The sequence below is a fragment of the Ornithodoros turicata genome, chromosome 2 (genome assembly GCF_037126465.1).
Source record: "Ornithodoros turicata isolate Travis chromosome 2, ASM3712646v1, whole genome shotgun sequence".
In the NCBI taxonomy this organism is placed as follows: Eukaryota; Metazoa; Arthropoda; class Arachnida; order Ixodida; family Argasidae; genus Ornithodoros; species Ornithodoros turicata.
In genome coordinates this window covers 130,158,562-130,176,955 of record NC_088202.1, presented here as the reverse complement: position 1 = coordinate 130,176,955, position 18,394 = coordinate 130,158,562, and the positions used below count along the sequence as shown (strand labels likewise).

The 18,394-nt window shown below is 44.5% G+C and overlaps 1 protein-coding gene across 4 annotated transcripts; it reads right to left on the bottom strand.

Annotated features, from left to right (window-relative positions):
• Positions 1–289: 289 nt before the first annotated feature.
• On the bottom strand, positions 290–12,781 carry LOC135386133 (limb region 1 protein homolog). 4 transcript variants are annotated; one of them, XM_064615886.1, is made up of 16 exons: positions 12,606–12,781; positions 12,032–12,119; positions 11,871–11,901; positions 11,617–11,756; positions 11,228–11,331; positions 10,869–10,995; positions 8,761–8,829; positions 8,498–8,515; positions 6,208–6,272; positions 4,423–4,507; positions 4,265–4,360; positions 3,862–3,938; positions 3,698–3,781; positions 3,204–3,277; positions 2,864–3,021; positions 290–2,090 (listed from the first exon to the last, which is right to left on the bottom strand). In XM_064615886.1, the coding sequence occupies exons 1-16, from the start codon at positions 12,663–12,665 to the stop codon at positions 1,852–1,854; spliced, it is 1,515 nt and encodes a 504-aa protein (XP_064471956.1). In that variant the 5' UTR covers positions 12,666–12,781; the 3' UTR covers positions 290–1,851. The 4 variants fall into 4 exon arrangements, with proteins under 4 accessions (XP_064471956.1, XP_064471957.1, XP_064471958.1 ...); XM_064615887.1 differs by having other exon boundaries at positions 3,704–3,781; positions 12,606–12,780; XM_064615888.1 differs by lacking the exon at positions 8,498–8,515.
• Positions 12,782–18,394: the final 5,613 nt, after the last annotated feature.

The window sequence follows — 18,394 nt, the reverse complement described above, 5'->3', positions numbered from 1 at the left end:
TGTTGGCCACTTTTACTGCTGCCCTGGGAAAAACCCCACACTATAAGAAATTTTTTGTGCTGCCGCTATTGGTGCTGCAAAACATCCTATTCAACTAAAATACAGGTAACGACTAAAACATTAAGGGCACAAGAAAAATAAAGTGTGGCCAGAGAAAAGCAGCTGACCAAGACACTCTGCCACAAAAAATGATTACTTCCAAGCTTACTCATGCTGGTCAAAAGATGCGTCATGCTAAAAGGGGTAAACAAATCATTATCTGCAAGTGTTCAAGTTATATGTTGGCATATGTCGGCATAATGATTTTAATTGCGCATTACTCTGCAATGCAAGAAATGTGCGCTGTACACGATGTAAATATTATGCAGAACGAGTAGGGTTTAAATCACTTAAAGTTTTAAATAGCCAGATGTACATTTTTCTACATGACCATGTTGTCACAGTGCCAGCAAACACTGACAACAGAAGATGAAAAATAAAAACAGTTTGGGACAAAAATCGGAAGTGAGTAGACTTGGTAAAAGAAACATTGTAGCAATAAAGAACACCCTACCGTAACATGGCGTCACGATAGTTGCAGTTACTGTAAATTTCGCATTACAGCACGTGTGGAATCAAGTTTGCATGAGCAGACTTGAACTGTTTCTATGCGCAAGTGTAGAAACATATCACAGGAAATAAAATGGAGAACAGTCGTAGCGGACTGCACCTTCCAGATCTTTGTTCAAACGCAAACACAAAGGAAAATTCAGCATCTCACAGAATGCACACAATCACGTTCGACATTGCCATGACGTACGATTATGCTCACGGATGCTAACCAGAAGTCTAGCTTATGGTTTCTCATGTACACTTCATTTCTGGTTTAAAAACTCCTACACTGTTCTTGTCTTGAGCAATTTCACGATACACACATATTAGAGATATATTGTGATATCATATTATGACTGGCACTTGGACCTTCAACCTTAGTGCTATTCAAGTTGGGGCAGATAATCTAACACATGATGTCACTCTTGAGGATGTACTCAAGTGCCAGAATGGGCTGTTCAGGTGTTGTGCACTATTAACGCAGGTTGTATTAAGCGCATACTAGAGATTGTAGGCCAGTATGGTAGCTTCTTTGCTCCATTTGTTCTTCTTCAGACTCTTATTACTGTACACTCAGCACTACTTGGGCACTTCGCTTCTGGAAGACTTATGCAGCAAAAGTCACTCCATGTAAAACATCACAGCAGCCTGTGGATACTCACTTCTACCACCCACATGCTTCTATTCATCAGTCCCAAAAAATGTGATTGCCCATTAGCTGAACCAGTAAGTGCCCTCATGCTAATGCCATTTGTGTTTTCTTACATTCTTGAAAGGAAGGTACATGCAGAAACTCTTAGTGTCCTTACTTACCCTACGGACCCACTGCAAATCTAGAAGGCATCCTACCTGGCTGTTCACAAAGCACTACTGTGGGTGCTACGAGCACTAGTGAGTAGACTGAAAAACAGTGCATGCCCTCACGTTTTCCCGAAGGTATTATACGGTCAAAAGCTCTTTTTCTTTCAAGTAGTTCTCTGAAGGGACACTTGTTGTATCAGCTGAGCAGGAACTAATGACTGACAAAAAGAAGGCACGCAAATGCAATAGAAGGTGCACTATTAGTTGCAATGTTTTTGAGAGCAACACATACCACATGCATGCTCAACATGTATGCAACCTGTACAGATTTATAGCTTACATGGAAGTGGCAACCTCATTGACTGCTATTGCTCTTCACATTACATCATAACCTTCAAAGTTTGTTTTCAATTACTCAAAAAAAAACAAAAAAAAAACAGAACAAGTGGCCAAAAGCCTTCAGTCCTCTTTGCACATTGATAGCTGTCCTTTGGGATTTCCTATTACCGAAGACCAGGAACCCCGGCCAACTGCACGGAGCCTCCCAAGGAGTTCATCTCTCATGGCAGCTGTAAACTTAGTGGTAAGGCTAAGTGATGCTGCAGCAGCAAACATCACATTGTAAGTTAGGATGATTGGAAAGATGCCCAACCACTCGATGCGGCCAAAGTCCCCCAGAAGGTCGAAGTTTGTGATACCTGAGAGGAGAACAATGACCATTCATCACACATTAAGGGTAACGAGGGTGATTGAAAAATTAAGAAGTGGCACGAAATACCATTCCTTGTGAAGGATTATCAGCGTAATCTAGACATTCAGAAACCTGCCTATAGTTAGAGCCTGAAGTTTTCGGGAAATATTTTTTTCTAAATTCGGGGGTAAAAATCGGGTAAATAAACATGTGCACTAAATTCATGCGAATTCGGGTGAAAAAAACTTCCAGTATACTAAATTTGGGGAGAAATTGGGCTCTATACGCTCTGCAAGTAACCGAGCGTTCTGCGCATATCTCCTCTCCCGGTTACTCCACTCGGGAACCCCCATTGGCTACGGCGGCGCCCTCCCTCTTCCCTCTCACTGCCTCCTCTCATGCGCAGAGACGCACTTGCACAGCGTATTACAAACGAACTGTACTGGTTTGGTACAAGCGGTGATGTAACTGCATTTGCTGCCAAACGAATAAGCTATTGCATTCCTACAGACATCCCAGTGAAGGCAATTTGCCGGGTAAAAATCGGGTTTCACCCTAAAGTGTCTACCTTCAATTCGGGGTGCAAATTCGGGGAAGAATCGGGTAAAACCCTAAAACTTCAGGCTCTACCTATATAGTCAAAGCCTCTGCTCTAGCTTTTTCAAATTCTGCAATGTTGCATTGTCTGAAACTTGCTGCCTAATCGCAAGGCTTGGCAGAAAAAAAAAAGTCTGAAAAGGCTAGGTAAATAAAACAATTCAATCATCATGTGAAAATTACCTAGTGTTCTTGAAATGACGGGCAAGGCTGAGCTCAAGATGAGGAGGATGGCACAGTTCCCAATAACTTGGGTCAGTGTGGCAGAATGAGGTTTGGGGCACAGACTGCGAAAGCCAGGGAGGGAGTAGAAACCAACTACAGAGGCAAGCCACAGGTACCTTTGCAAAATACTTAAGAAAAACGAGGAAGCAAATGACAGTAGAAACTTTTCAGTGGTCCACGGGAAAAGTTGTGTCACCTCAACAATATATGGCTCAGGATGGGCAATACCAAGGCAGGGCCGTCGAGGAAGCAACTTAAACTTATATGCAATCTATCAACTGAGTGTTCGAAAGGATACAGAATGAGGACAATCTCTATCGATGAGCCAACCACTCCCAGTGCAGACAGTGAGCTTATTCCCAAAGAGAATTGCTGGAAGGTTTGATAACACAGAGTTGATGTAATACAGAGAGAGATGATGAATGAACATGCTCTCAACAGTAATGTCACACATGTCATGTAACCAGCAATGTGTCAGCCTCATAGAAAAGCAATCTGCTACCAAGACGGAGCGCTCTACGTGAATGAAAACGATTGACTGAATGTTGTTAGCAGTTGTGTATCCTACAAGCAGTGTGGGACACAAGACCACCAACAACATTCAGTTGGCTGAATTCCTATAGAGCACTCAGTCTTTCTTAAAATCTCGATGCACGTTAGTTGGGACACCCTGTGTGCCATCTTCGCAAACCATGATTTAACAATGCACAAAACAGGCTGTCAATACTGAAGTTGTACAACTTCCTTAACTGGAGACCTTTTGTTTAATGCCGAATTTTCCACAAGACTCACCCGTACCTGCGAAGAAACAGGCAGTGCTTTTATCCCTATCAACAGCACTAATGTGTTATGAAGCACCATGAGCAAAGATATGCACTGAAACAGAACATTTCTTTCAGCATTTCAGAGTTGGAGGTTACTTTTAAACCAACATAAGTTAGTATGTGTGCACTTACAGTGAGGCTAAGAAGAAGTAACATCACGATTGGGTACCCCAGGTTCCTTCTCCACGAAGAAACAGACTGCTGCAATCCTGACAGTGAAGAGATTGCATGCTGAATTGTCTAAGTTCTCTTTAAAACAGTAGGAATAATGAGAACAACAAAAAGGGGCTTATATCAGCAAACAAAAACTATAGAAATACGTACCGCAGTTAGTGAATGAAAAGAATTTAGTTTGATCAACTTATGTTTTAATGTTTTAGCTCTTTTTATGTCTGAGCTGTGACAGGGTTTTTTTTTTTTCTGCATTCTGTGTGAACAGTGACTGTTTGTACTGCGTACGACAAAAAGACCTAATGTCTATTGGTGGATACTTGAGAAATAAACTCATAAGTAATGAAAGAAAGAAAGGTTGTACCGAGTTCTTTTCTCCTCTTTTCCAACTGCTGGAGCCTGAGGACTGCTGAGGCGGTACCATTGGTTCCATTTGTATATGCTGGTCGTATCTGGTACTCTGCAGTGTTACAAATCAAAAAGCGTTATAGAAACAATTTAAGTGTCTCAGGTGTTGCTCACCATGTGATATAAGCTTCAGTTTCCTTCTGAGATCCTCTTCCTCCATCAGTGTACAATAATACTCTTCCTGTATGTCTCTCAGAAACTGGCATAGAAATCACCACTCATAGTTGTCACAAGGAAAATATCCTTATCTACTTTTAATCAATCGGGCTGTTCCACAGGTGAACTGAAACAGTGATGGAACTGACGAGAAGCTGCCTGTAGCAGCTCTTGCAGCAGGAAAAATCCCGTTTTGTAGCAGCTTCTACAGTCCATGGAGCAGAGTGTACAGACTCCTGATTTCCTTGCCTTTGTAACCACTGTTCTGTCACAAACTGGGTGTTGGCGTGATATTGAGTAAAGCACTAGCCTCGTGCGCTATCATGCAACTAAATAAAAAAACGTTCCAAATATACACCCCATCATTTATTTAGAGAAAGGGCAAAGCACTAAAATTTTACATACGATTTTAGAACATATAGCTAGAAGTACCACTTCTTACAGCTTCTCCAGGGCTCCAAGTTTTTCGAAAGAGTTGGAGCATTTTTTTTTTTAATTCCGTGTTTGCGCTGCGAGGCAACTTTGGCTATGAGTAAAGCCTGAAGTTTTAGGGTTTTACCCGATTCTTCCCCGAATTTGCACCGAAGGTTGACACTTTAGGGTGAAACCCGATTTTTACCCGGCAAATTGCCTTCACTGGGGCGTCTGTAGGAATGCAATAACTTACTTGTTTGGCAGCAAATGCAGTTACATCACCATTTGTACCAAACCAGTACAGTTCGTTTGTAATAGAGCTCGATTTCTGCCCAAATTTAGTGTACTGGAAGTTTTTTTCACCCGAATTCGCATGAATTTAGTGCACATGTTTATTTACCCGATTTTGACCCCCCGAATTTAGAAATAAATATTTCCCGAAAACTTCAGACTCTAGCTATGAGCTGTGGACAGATGGAGAGAGAACCGCAAGAAGGGGTGGGGGACAGTAGGTTAGCATGCGTCCTGGGCCGACTTCGGGGAGAACTGTGACGACATTCGTCTGAAAAGTCTCCCGGAAAACCCAGACGAACTCTCAGACAGCACAGTTGGTGCCGGGATTCGAAGCAGCGTCAGCTTCCAGCCTCGGCATGGAGGGATTTGGAGCGTGAGAACACGTTCGAGCAGAATTGGATTTTGAATACGGTGACAACGAAGACAGGATTACGTGCGTGAAATCGTATGCACTCATGAGACATGCTCATTATGAGGACAGTGTGTATTGTGTTTCCAAGTTCGAACGTGTTACAATATGACACCAAGCACAACGCAGTGGGCTTTCTATGCACGGTGAACACACATGTCAGACCTTTAAATCAATATGATCAAATACATGTCTATTTTAGCCAAAAGTTACTTTAGTTATTTTATTGTACTGAATAACTGGGCACGAGGCGTAAAAACCAGTAGAAGTCGATGGGAGCCATGACCGGCTGAAACGAGAGCCAAACACGAAGGCTTGATTGCCTGACTGGTATGCATAACGTCGTATTTTCTTTAGTCATGCTCACAGTGTCGTGTGAATTATCTCAAACAATGGTCTCTATGGGGAGCTGTTGGGGCCTGGTCTCGGCTCATCCTATGGAAGAGTTCTTCGGAGAAGCGTTTCTCCACAATGGAAAGAGCAACCTGTACAACTTTCAGTTTCGTTTTCACTTTGTCGCGTTAGCAGCAGCATGTAGCAGAGTCTGCTATTTGGCGCTGTTTGGCACAAATAGCGCACGCAATTCCATCACTGCTCAAGTGAACATAACAAAAAAGAATACCTACCCTGGGCTTGACCACAAGCTCTCCAATAACAGTGAACAGCCTGGCAAATCCAACTGGCGTACATACTGCAACAAAGCTAAAGATTAATAAACAAATAAGACTAACTAATGGGTGTACAACATTATGAGGTCAAGGGAGGCAGACGACGAAAAGTCAGCGAGTGTCGGCAGCTTTTTGTCAGCTGTCGCCCTTGAAATCACTGCTAGGGCGTTGGCGAGACCTAAATGTTGTGTTCGTCCCAACTGTCGATTCAGCCGATTGTCCAGCTGTCGATTCAGGAAAAATGAATGGAAAAAGTTTGGTCTCCCGTGCTCGTGTTCATAAAACGAGGGAATTCATAAATCGAGGGTTGACTGTATATGGGAAGCGGCGCTGTTGAATTTACCCATTTTCGGCTGACCGCCACATCACAAAATGGCCGTTGGGCCCGTTGCCCCACATAAAAAAGGTGCTTGCTACGAGACGAAAGGGCATTTCGAGGCGAACACAATGACATAAATTACATTTAGGTATCACAGCTGAAAGAAGTCACTACTGTGGCTGTTAGGGATAGATAGATGTGATGCCACCGAAAAAGAGAAGAACAGAAAAGCTCCCTAATCAAAAATGCTTGGCAGCCGGTCCAGTTGCGGGACGTTATCGAAAGAGTGCTCAGGCCTCGTTATGTAGGTGGCACTGATGTGGCTCCCACACATGCGCAACAGTGCAAACTGTCGCATGTGGAAGATACAGCTATCGATGCCACTTCTCCGCACATGGGTGCCAGAAGGCATGACCTTTCTTTTTTTTTTTTTTTTTTTTGTATGCTCCTTTGGTGCAACGAGCCACCAACATTTCACCGGCAGAGAATCGGAGAAGTGAAAACAGATGCTCTTTACAGCAGATGAGTAGAATGGAACACCAACTTGAGAAATGTAACCTAACTCATCATCGAAAGCATTGTTAACAAAAAATTGCAATCATCGAGGCCCTGCCCTAGCTGGGCCCAGCCACCGCGAAAGAGGAGTGGACGATGCTGTTCAGTTGTCCAACAACTGCGAGCAACTTCTCGGACTAGAAAGCAGCTTCACTCTTGTCTTCACGTAATACAAAGGTCAGTGACACCGAATGAGAGCTTGATGCACAGCCAGAGAACACAGGCTGCATCGGAGGCTTGTCATGGCTCGCTAGGCCTTCCACACGTTCACGCTCAACCAACGCCACCTAGATACGGAAGGTCTGCTACTGCTATTCGCCGCTCTGCGAATTCAAGAACCCGCAAATGACTGCGGCTTACTTGGAAACTGCAGATCTGAATACAGTCAACCCTCGATTTATGAACCTTCGATTTATGAATTCCCTCGTTTTATGAACAGGAGCACGAGAAACCAAAATTTTTACATGCATTTTTCCCTTGTTTTATGAACCTCGATATCCGAATAATTAATGGAATTTCTGGGAACCAACTAGGAGTTGCCCAGTGTTTTTGGCCTCAATTTATGAACAGATCGTTCTGAGGTCAACAGAAATCTTCCAAGGCATTATTCCGTGGTCCTAACGAATCTTTTTCCAGGTATTGCACCCTCGGTTTTTAACCCCTCGAAATCCAAACAACAAACGGCTTTTCCGGGGACGCATTAGGGTCGACCAAGTGTACAGCAGAAGGCTTGGTCGAAAGCAAAATTACACAATATATTGCATTATAAACACAATCCCAACTCCCAAGTACTGTTTCGTCAGCTCGATAGTACTGACTTAACGGAATTTTCGATTTATGAATCCCTCGATTTATGAACGATTTTTCCAGGAACTGAGGGTGTTCATAAATCGAGGGTTGACTGTATTTAGACAAAAAGTGCAACACGCTTCCCAGAAAATCAGTTTTGAAAAAGATTGGGGCCATCTTGCATGTATTTCCAAGTTTTCCCGTTTACTATACCGGGACGTTCAATCACCACTCGCAGACGCCGACGACGTCTTCATAGCCACGACCGGTGAAAGCACGTTCGTGATTGGCTGCCACCGTTGAAAACACGATCCTGATTGGCTGACTATTTGTTGCTACGTCACGTCGACGAGTAAGCAGGCTTTCCCTATCTGGGTAGTGTTGGATAGATTTTGGGGAAGTTCTTCCTGACGGTTATATCTTAGAACGTTTTGGTCTGGCAGCTGATAATATGCCGTACGTAGACACAGGAGACAAGACAGGTGGTTTCTCGGGTGTTACGGTAATAATGTTAGGTGTGAGACCCACGTATATTGCGAACACATTATAACTTGTTGTTGTAAGATGACGCTAAAGTACGCTTACCAGCAGTGCAAAATTGCGCTGTAATGTAAATCAGCAATGTCACAGGAATTGCAATTGGGATACACATTTCAAGACAAATAAAAAGAAAGGGTGGTGGAAGGCTACCAAAACGAATTTCCATTTGCACGCACACGAAAGTATGACTAGACTAGAGAGCAAAATTATACGTACAATGCGGCTCTGGGCTGCTTATACAGTAAAAAGAACACTGTGTCGCAATACGCAATTGTGTGCTAGGTATGAACACTGAAAATTTAACTTACTCAGGAGGAGAAGCGCTCCGAAACAGGAGAGGCAGGAGTACAAAAATGGAAGGTACCCACCCCAGAGAGCTGGAAAGAGATTGTGCCATTAAAATTTTGTCTCTACGAGGATGAAAAGCTCTGCACTGTCCGCAAAGACGTCCATTTTCTGGGGCAGTACATGCGTGCGTACAGCTGCATATTGCAAACGTGGCCCAAGACAGAAGGGGCTTGCCTGACGGACATTAGAATATTGTTATTAGCAATGAAGGAAGAGAAATAATGAATTAGTGCAAGTGTCATACAACAACCCCTCTGCCATGAGCTGAAAAGTAACAGCATTGTGAAGCTGGGATCCCTCTTGAATTGACTGTCCCCCCAGGTAGGCAAAATCTTAGATTCAGCTTGGGTTCATTATCAGTCTTCAGATGAAAAACGATGCAGTTTATTGCGTTAAAACATTCAGACTACTAGTTTGATGCCTTGAAGTCTTTGTGACCACAGGAAAGAGCTTATTCTCTCATAACAGGCCCACTTGCAGCACAAGCTCGTCAAAGTCATTCCAGTGATGCTGCTTCTGTAGCCTCATTTCTGGAACCTCTCAGCCTTTTTTGGGTATACAATCAAACTCCTTCACAGCGAACACCTTTTTAACGAAAATACCACTACAGCAAATTTTTTTGCGGTCCCGCTGGAGCCCTATAGGTCCAATAATGGACATCCTTTTTAACGAAAATACCTTTACTGCAAATTTTTTTTGCTGTCCGTCGAGTTTCGCTGTAAAGGAGTTTGACTGTATTCTGTATGTTTCATTTGCACGTGTTTTCAATGTTTCCTCAGACTCAGTGATATGTTACCTACATCTACCCTTTTTCGTTAGCCACTTTCACAATCTGCAATAGAAGAGTTCAAAAAGTCCTTGTGCTCTTTGCGCACGCGTTGCATCCTGGGCGCTTGCTGAGCGGAACGAAGAAGAATCCTTCACATTTCTCTTTCGCTGACCTTGACACGTCGTGGACAATGGACCGGTAGGGGAGAAATCGGAACAGTTTGGAGGCCGCCCTGTTTCTTTTGTATTAGTAAACTCCCACAGTTCAAAGTGGCGCTAAGCACTCTGGGATTTTCTACGCGTCTCTCTTTTTTCCACACGTTCATTATGGTTGCAACCGTGCCGAATAATTTTTCCAACACAGTAAACTTCCGTTAATTCGACGGTGACGGGAACGCCAAACTTGATCGAATTATCCGAAGGTCGAATTAAAGAATAGGCAGAAAAATTAACGAGGTCAATGTCACTTTTGAGCGTACGTCTGCTGTTGCTCGCGCTTGAAATCATGCCACACATCGAACCTTGCCAAGCACACGTTGTATGTCGGACGTTTGTTGCACCAACAGAATCCGAACAAAAGCCCGGTGAAACGTGAACCAAAAAAGGAAACAGGAAAAAAAAAAAAAAAAACAGATAGAAAAAGGAGACTTTTTCTCCTTGTCCGGGACTCACCAGAACTGAGACCTGCCACCAAATCGATTGAGTCTTAGTGCATCATACGCTATCGCCTTTGCGTACATAAGGAATAGCATGATGGTTCTGCACAATGCACATAGCCTTCTGCTTTGCACGTGCACAGAACCACCAACGCTATCCCTTACGTACAAGAAGACTATAGCATACGATGCACTAAAACTTGAAGTTATCGGGACTGTCCAGTCTCCATCTGGCCACCTTGGCTTTCGCACCACCTTGGCGCAAACTTTCGGTGAGGTGCAACGCGGATGCCCGGTTCACGAACACATCGGTTGAATCATATGGTGCGGACTGTTTTCACATTCGAAATAATGAACCTTTTTATCACATGAAACATATAGGCATTTGACGTGACCTTCAAATTCGATCGATTTAAGAAGAAAAATTACTTATTGGAAGTCATATTAATGGAAGCCTACTGTGTAGTACCTTGAGTTTTCACGTTTATTTTATCGGAGCTTTAAGCCAGAGACAGTACGTAGAGAAATTCGATTGAGATCTGCGCTTGCTTTTACAACAACCGTATTTTGGCTCAAAGCGGAGTTACATTACTATGGAGTTACTCATTTGCTGGTAACAGTCTTTAGAATATTTGAGTACTCACTGAATAATGACTGCATTCTTGAATGCCCATAGTCCAAAAGTGCTGAGATGATGAAGGTCAAACCAAACAACAATGCTGCCACAAGCATGAACATAAGGAACGTCTCGTAGAGTCGTGACAAGAGGCCCTGTACAATACATGTTGTGCGTTACTCAAGTTTAAAGGTGTGCAATTAAAACCATGCTACTGTTAGACAGATAATGCTTTGGCAAACGTGTAGTGCAGCAAGTGCAACAAGTGCAGTGTGAAACTGCCTTATCTTTAGAATGTGTACGTTTGCTGCAAAATGAAATCTGATGTGCAAGTAAGAACCTGCAAGTATTACTGATGAGTACAATGTGGTTTGTTTGCTTTTTTACCTTTTTGGAACCGGGCAGACCCTCTGACTCTGTGAAAAAGTAGGCAAATGGCAACAGGATGAAGATGGAAATGTTGGAAAACAGGAAAATTTCATTCCAAAGTCCTGGAATGCAAAAACATAGTGAGGGAGGCTACGTAGACATTTCATAATGTTGTGTGCCAGTAATTTCTGGAAACCTTTCGCTGTGAGCAGTGTAGCACAGTCCAGAGAAAAGTGGTGTGCCTCATATACCTGTTAGGTTCCCCTTTAATATGTATCACACATTTAGTATTATATGGTACGTTTACAATATCCTGCGACGACATGTTTTCACTCGGTACAGCTCTGCTGCTGCAGTCGAGTGCTGCATCAGAAAGGCTTCGCAAGGAGAAAATAAATCATATTCACCGTGAATAAGTGAGCTGTTCAGCCACTGAATGTAGAAACTTGTAGGGTAAAGCAACAACACCTCATTGCTAATGATGGACACAGGAAGCAATAACGCTGCTCCCAAAGAAACAGCCAGACTGAAATAGCACATCCACAACCTAGGAAGAGGGTACATTTTAATGAGTGACTGGATACCAGGTGTATGCATTGATATGCAGTTTCTAGGTCCCTTGTATCCTTTAAAATTATTTGAAGTCAAAGTGATCACTCACGATACACGGTAGACGACTGCATCTTCATCATCTAGAATGCAAAAACGCACTGAATGTCGTACACCTAGCCAGTAGCTTCATAGGTAGCTTCATAGTTGCACTATGCTTTACACATAAGTTTACTGCTTCACACATATGCTTTACATATGGGCTCTACTCACCATCAAAATAGTATTCTTTCTTTTTCTTGAACTTTGAAATTAGCAGAAACGCAAACACATAAAGGACTAGGAAGAACAGGAAGTGAATCTGAAAGAAGAAGAAAAAAAGGCAACGCACAGTCATAGAATTCCACAATTCCAAGGAACTCGGTGACTATTCGGCAGTGTTGAGCACCAAAATATGCAAAGATGCGAATATATTTTACGAGGATGCCGACAGGCAAGTTAAATCGCGTGAAAGGTATATCAACTTTTGCCCATTCTACCCAGAAAGTCCATTTAAAGCCACTGGTTAAACTCAGAGAACAGAGTTGGGGGCAGATAAAAAGTCAATGCGTCATCGCCCGTCAACAAAGAGGACCAACATCAAGCTCTATCTACGACGAACTTAGCATTGCTTAACATCTCGTTAGAAAGCGATATTGACAAGCACGAGCGCGTTAGTCTATTGTCTCCAAGCAGCATAAACAGAACGGTTTGTTGATTACTGCTCACACCCAAATTTGAAATGCAACCCAGGCAAGACGCACTTCGCATTGGAAACAAGCGATGCAAAAAAATCGGTGATACTTACCAGCAGCTCTCGAATTGCATTGTGAAACACACGCTCGCGAGTCTCAGGGTCCTCGTCCATGTCCTAGCTTCTTTCTAAAATCACCAGCATGTGGAATTTTTGCACAATTTGAACGCAAAATGTGTACATTTCCTTCTGCTCCCACACTTGAACACTGACAAATATCGTGATGCCGGTGGCAATAGGCAACGGCCGAGCGGAAATGCTGGCAACATCTCACATCAAAAACCAGACGCGTCAAACGAGTTCAGAGTTCTGTCAGGGTCTTGGGGTCATCCGTGGATACTGGAACTAGAAACGGAAAGTGCACAAAATCAAATAAACCGGAATAGTTTTTGAACACCAAAGCACTGTTTCACAGCATTGACAGGGTGCGTTTTGCCCAGAATTTTTATAAAGAAGCTGTGGGAGCAGCATATAGATGTCGATAGATATTCAAACTCAGACTCGTTTTTGCAGTTGAGTTCCACTGTTGAGTTCTACGTGGTTCTACGGCAAGGCGGACATCGTCTCAAGAAAGTGTGCAGCAAGATGATAATTACCTAAAATTCATTAAAACTTTTCAATTAGGGGATTTCGGGCAAAAGCGAGATAGCAGATTAAAAGACTATACCAGTTGCAAACCATTTCACATTTAACAAATCCCTAAACACGCACGTGCATTAAAATATCAATCCCGAATCTTGATATGCAAATACACCGAAACCGAAACCACGGCGACCAGGACCGCAAGGGGTACAGCGCTTATTTTAGGTAAGAAGGCCACGTGATTTTTAGCGACGGAGGTGATTGGAGTAGGTGCCGCTTAGCTGGCCAGATAAACCGCTTTTCGGCCCAGATCATTCGGGTTCGAATCCCGGTCCGGGCTGTGCTGTCTGGGTTTTTTTCCTGGGTTTTCGTCAGACCCAGAGGTGGGGGTGGGGGTGGGGGCTCTGTGAGGCCGACAACGGCGAGCTCTTTCAGCACTACCGCCACCTCCGTCATCGAGGGTGATGCGCTCCTCAGGCGTGCTTTTTCGGTTTCGGCTCATCATTTGCATTTAGCGATGGATATTTCACGGAACGCGCTTTTTTCTTGATTTTTAAAAGACAGAGTGGATTTCAACGAGGATTGTCTCCCATTCTGTTTTCCCGCTTTTGCACGAAAAAGTAATTAGTCATCTTGTAATTACATATTCTCTTCCAGCGGATATCAACCTGGCCTGGGGATGATCCCCAGAAGATCCCCCTCTGACTCACGACCTACTCTGGCTACGCAACTGTCTCTGACATCAAGCAGTATGTTTCGTCTCCTTCGAAGCGAGTGTACAAGAGCCAGCTAGCTTACGATAGCTCATCGTAGAGACATGGTATAAAAATAACAATTTCCTATTTACGCTATAAGCTTGGGAGAAATAAATGTAAAAAAGAAGGAATAACCCTGTGTGAAGGTCAATTTAAAACCGAAGCAAATACGAAGCGAATAGGTACATAGCCAAATCTGTATCGCAGCGAATATTTCACAACCGAATCGAATATGAAACGAATAGTCGTGTAACCGAATCGGATATGTATATTTAACATACATATACGGATATCAATAAAGCCGGGCGGAACCGGACTCACGCTTTGTGTGTGTGTGTGTGTGTGGAGGGGTCCTTTGTCGAAGTGCGTAGCTGGGGAGGGGAGAGGGAGAAAACTTGAAACATCAGGAATTGTAATGGCCCATCAGAATATTTTGATGGGCCACCAAGCCAGCTTGACGGCCAATTAGCAGCTCCTAGTGGTGCGACAGATGCTGTCCCACAGTCCGTCAGGTGGGCCTAATGGCCCCACAAGAAGGCCTGGCGGTCCGATAAAGAGTATCTAACAGTCCATCAAGCGGATTTAGTGGCCCCACAGGAGAGCCTAATGGTCGTCAGCGAAGCTTGGCGGTTCAACAGATCACGCCTCATAGTAGTCCGGAGCGACTAATGGGACATGAGAGATATGGAATAGCTTAATCGTTAAACCCTCAATGCAAGGAACACTAAAGGACAGGACTACAAAAGGCAAGACGAACTCTGCATCCTGTCCTGTTCCAGTCCTGTCCTTTAGTGTTTCCTTGCATTGGGAGTTCCAGCGATTATAAGAAACAAACAACGAACTCGCCGACATTCTTACACTATTCAACATGACATTGTCCTGTCGGACCGACAGACTGCCGACCGTCAGGCTGCTAAATGTTTATGCCATCTGATTCATCGCGACTGGGAATATTCCTATATTGCTTTAGGATTCAGCTGAATATGGCTGATATGTCACCTCCATAAAAGTGTCGGGTCAGAAAGAAACTGAAGGTGCCACCGCGCCAGCATGTAAAGACGATCGAGCATCGCGCGACGCATCCAACCCACGACAGGCCACGTGCCATTAGAATAAGCATCCATTAAACGATTGGGAGCTTCATAGATGGACGTCCCTGGCCGTATATCCGCTCGATGTCGCGTGTCCGCAGTTTCAAAACTTCTGCGATGACGGAATGGAGCATATGTTGCGAGAAAGAAACAAACGCGCGATTGCTGTGCGGAAGTTCGATTTGTGATGAACCTACAGAATGTCTCAAACCAAGAGTGGTAAGAAATACACACGTTGTATGGGTCTTGAGTTAATACTCCAAGCAATTCCTCACTTCAGTGTTGCTTGTGTGAGTAAATAAAATAAAATTAGACACTTCGCTCTTCTATTTGACTGAGGCAGCAAACAGCACTCTCGGATTCGCCGAAGCTCGGAAGACAAACAATATATAGTATCTGTGCTCTGTCTTAGGATTTTATCGACCTAATTTAGCATCGTTCATCACCTCATCATCAGGACACATCACATCCTGCCCCACTGTGCCTTGGGGTAGTGGGCCGCACCTTACGTGGTGAATTTCCCCATTCATTATCGTTAACTTATTTGTTGTTGTTGTTAGGATGCTTCCTTTTTTTTAATAATTAGGAGTTTACGTCGTGAGATAACTGAGATCATGAGCGACGCCACAGCGGTCGGTCTGTGGATTGCTTTTGCCTATCTGAGGGTTCTTTAACGTGCGATGAAATCTCACCACACGGCACCCCGTATTTAACGTGCCTCGCGGAAGACGAAGTGTCTAAGTAACTTGTACCCTGCCTTCAAGATGCTGGCGTCCTCGGCCGGGTTCGAACCCGCGATCTCGGGATCAGGATGCTTCCGGGCGCATCCGCGTTCTCATCTTTCACACATGCAGAAGACCTATCGCTCATCATGACCGTCGAGTAAGCTACCAGGAATGTTCTCCACGGAATTGAGAGCTGTGGTAGGTAGGGTTTCCAATGCACACATCAATGGAGAAAAAAGCGCACTGCTCTTTGTTAACCTCAAACCGTCGTGCTCCGCACCCTTTGGTATTCTAGTGACGAATACCGTACGCGTTCTAGGTTATGATTGCATCTCTCCAGGAATATCTCCCATGCAGCTCCTAGATGCGTGTTCATATGCGCAGTGTTACTGTCCTCCGGGACTTGAAACAGCGCGTACTCCCCATTACCTGCAGAGCGCCGTCTTGCTGCATATATTTTCTCAGCAAATATTGGTCTTTAGTCAATATTTTCATCTCTCCGCGGACTACTCTTCAGGCGGCTACAAGTGCAGCGTTTCAGTATATTTTCAGTATATCCGGGGTGGGAGGGTGGGTGGGTTCTGTAGAACGGATATCAAGAGTTCGTATGTATCAGCCTCGCGTAGGTGGTGGTCTATTGGTACCCCATTTCAAAGTGAAGTGCCTTGCCTATACCTTGCCTTATGTTTGCGCGCGATCTGTCAGGGTCTCCAAGAGCAGGAACATCCTGTTCGGGGCCCAATAACCTCTCTATTGGGGCCCCACATTCGTTTTTTGCGATGTTGACATGCTCACGAGTGCGTGGCGCCCCACCTGAAGGCATGCGATGTGCCAATGCCCAGTCTGCGAGTTTCTTTCCCGGATGATGATATAACATCATGGCTTGTGCGTCGTCTTCACATGGCACTTCTTGCGCTTGATCGCCCATCCTCGCACTCGTCGCGTATTCGGCGCCACATAGCGGCCGGACAGCAGGACCACTGCTGGCTGGCTTGATGCCCGCCGGGCCAGCCTTCGGTGTGCTTAACGCATGATGTCTTGCCACTGCGTTTCTTGCGCTTTGGTGTGACGTGACCCGGCTGTCCCTTTTGCGTGTGGCAGACCTCTATAGCCTGACGGATGTTGAGTGGAGCACCATTCGTGGTCTCTGCCCCCTCTTGTCTCGCAGCGGGATAGGCGGCATTTTGTGCTTTTGGTTGTAGAAGCAAATTTCCAAGTGTGGATTGCTCGCTGAGGACGAGTGCGCTCAGAGCACAGACGCAGTGTGCAGGAGGTACTTTAGCTTGTTAACGTTCGCAGAGTTCTTGCAGGGAGCAGGCGGTATACTTAAAGCAGTTGAGTATCACCGCCGCTGGATGACTTCTGACATTCTCTTTCGGGTGAACAAGGGCAAGTTCCATGTTAACCTTTGAGGTGTCCTCGTCCTCGTGTTGTTATCCCACCTGCAGCTTTCCAGTGTCGTGGACTGTTGCACGGCGAAACTGGCACGTGCAGCAATCTCTGAACAGCCTTAGTCGGTGGCTTAGTCGGTGGGCGAGAGTTGGTATTGAGTATGTGTTTGAAGACTGTTTGAGATGCTACAGTAAAGCCGGCCCTTGAGGTCAAGCTTCCATTTTGATGGCAATACAGTAAGGAAATCGACACTGCCTTTCTAAGTGAGATTTTTAGGCTTCGGTTCTGGGGAGCTTTAATATTTTTCTGTTTGCTACGAACAGTCTGAGAAACAAAAGAGAAAAGAACAGAAGAAGAGGAAATAAAATGTACGGTGACGGAGGCTGAAAAAAAAAGGCAGAAAGAAGAAAGAAATGCTGATTTCTATACTCAAACCGTGCGTTTCGTATTGTGGAGCTCCCATCAAGCAATTTGACCCCGTGGTCCTAATGGTCCCACCAGACCGCTAAACAGTTAGTCCTATTGGAAATGTCCGAGTTGGGATAGACCCATTGGCCTAATGGTTCCATTAGGATCGGCTTTCATGTATTTTTCGATCGGATTCGAATGTATTTCATTTGGGATAAACATCGATTCGATTCAAATTTCGAATATAAGATCTGATATTCGATTAAAGAGAAGAACCAAGAAAGAGCACACAGTAAGGAGCGTTTCAAATACGCTACGACAGTACGTCTCTGTGCATGAGACAGAAAAGGTGGGTGGTGGTGGTGGGAGAAAGCACGCGTCTGTCCACTCAGAAAGCAGAAATGGTATTGGCCACAACACCATGGTGAAAAAGAAGAAGCAACGTGGTGATGAAATGGCTCGCCGTTGTCGGCCTCACAGACGTGGGCAACGTCACGACTGACGCCCTGGGGAACGTGCGCCCTGCGCCGACTTCCAAGTGAACTGTGTCAACATATGTCTGAAACCTTCTGAGGAAAACCCGGGAAGAAGGCCAGACAGCACAGCCGGCACCTGGATTCGAACCCGGGTACCTCGATCCCAGTTTCGGCGTGACATAGTATAAGTAGTAATTTTCGCGAGGACCTATTTTTCGCGAAATTCGCGAATGCCCTTTTTTCGCGAATTTAACGTCCCGCGAAATATTCGAACCAACGACAGAAAAATACGTGAAAGAAATATGTAAGAAATTTAACCCAGGACGCTGGGGCAACATATGTATACGGAGTTTCTTACGTTGTTACACTGCATTGTCTCGCAAAGTGTTCAGTTCGCCGCTGCAACTGGAGACT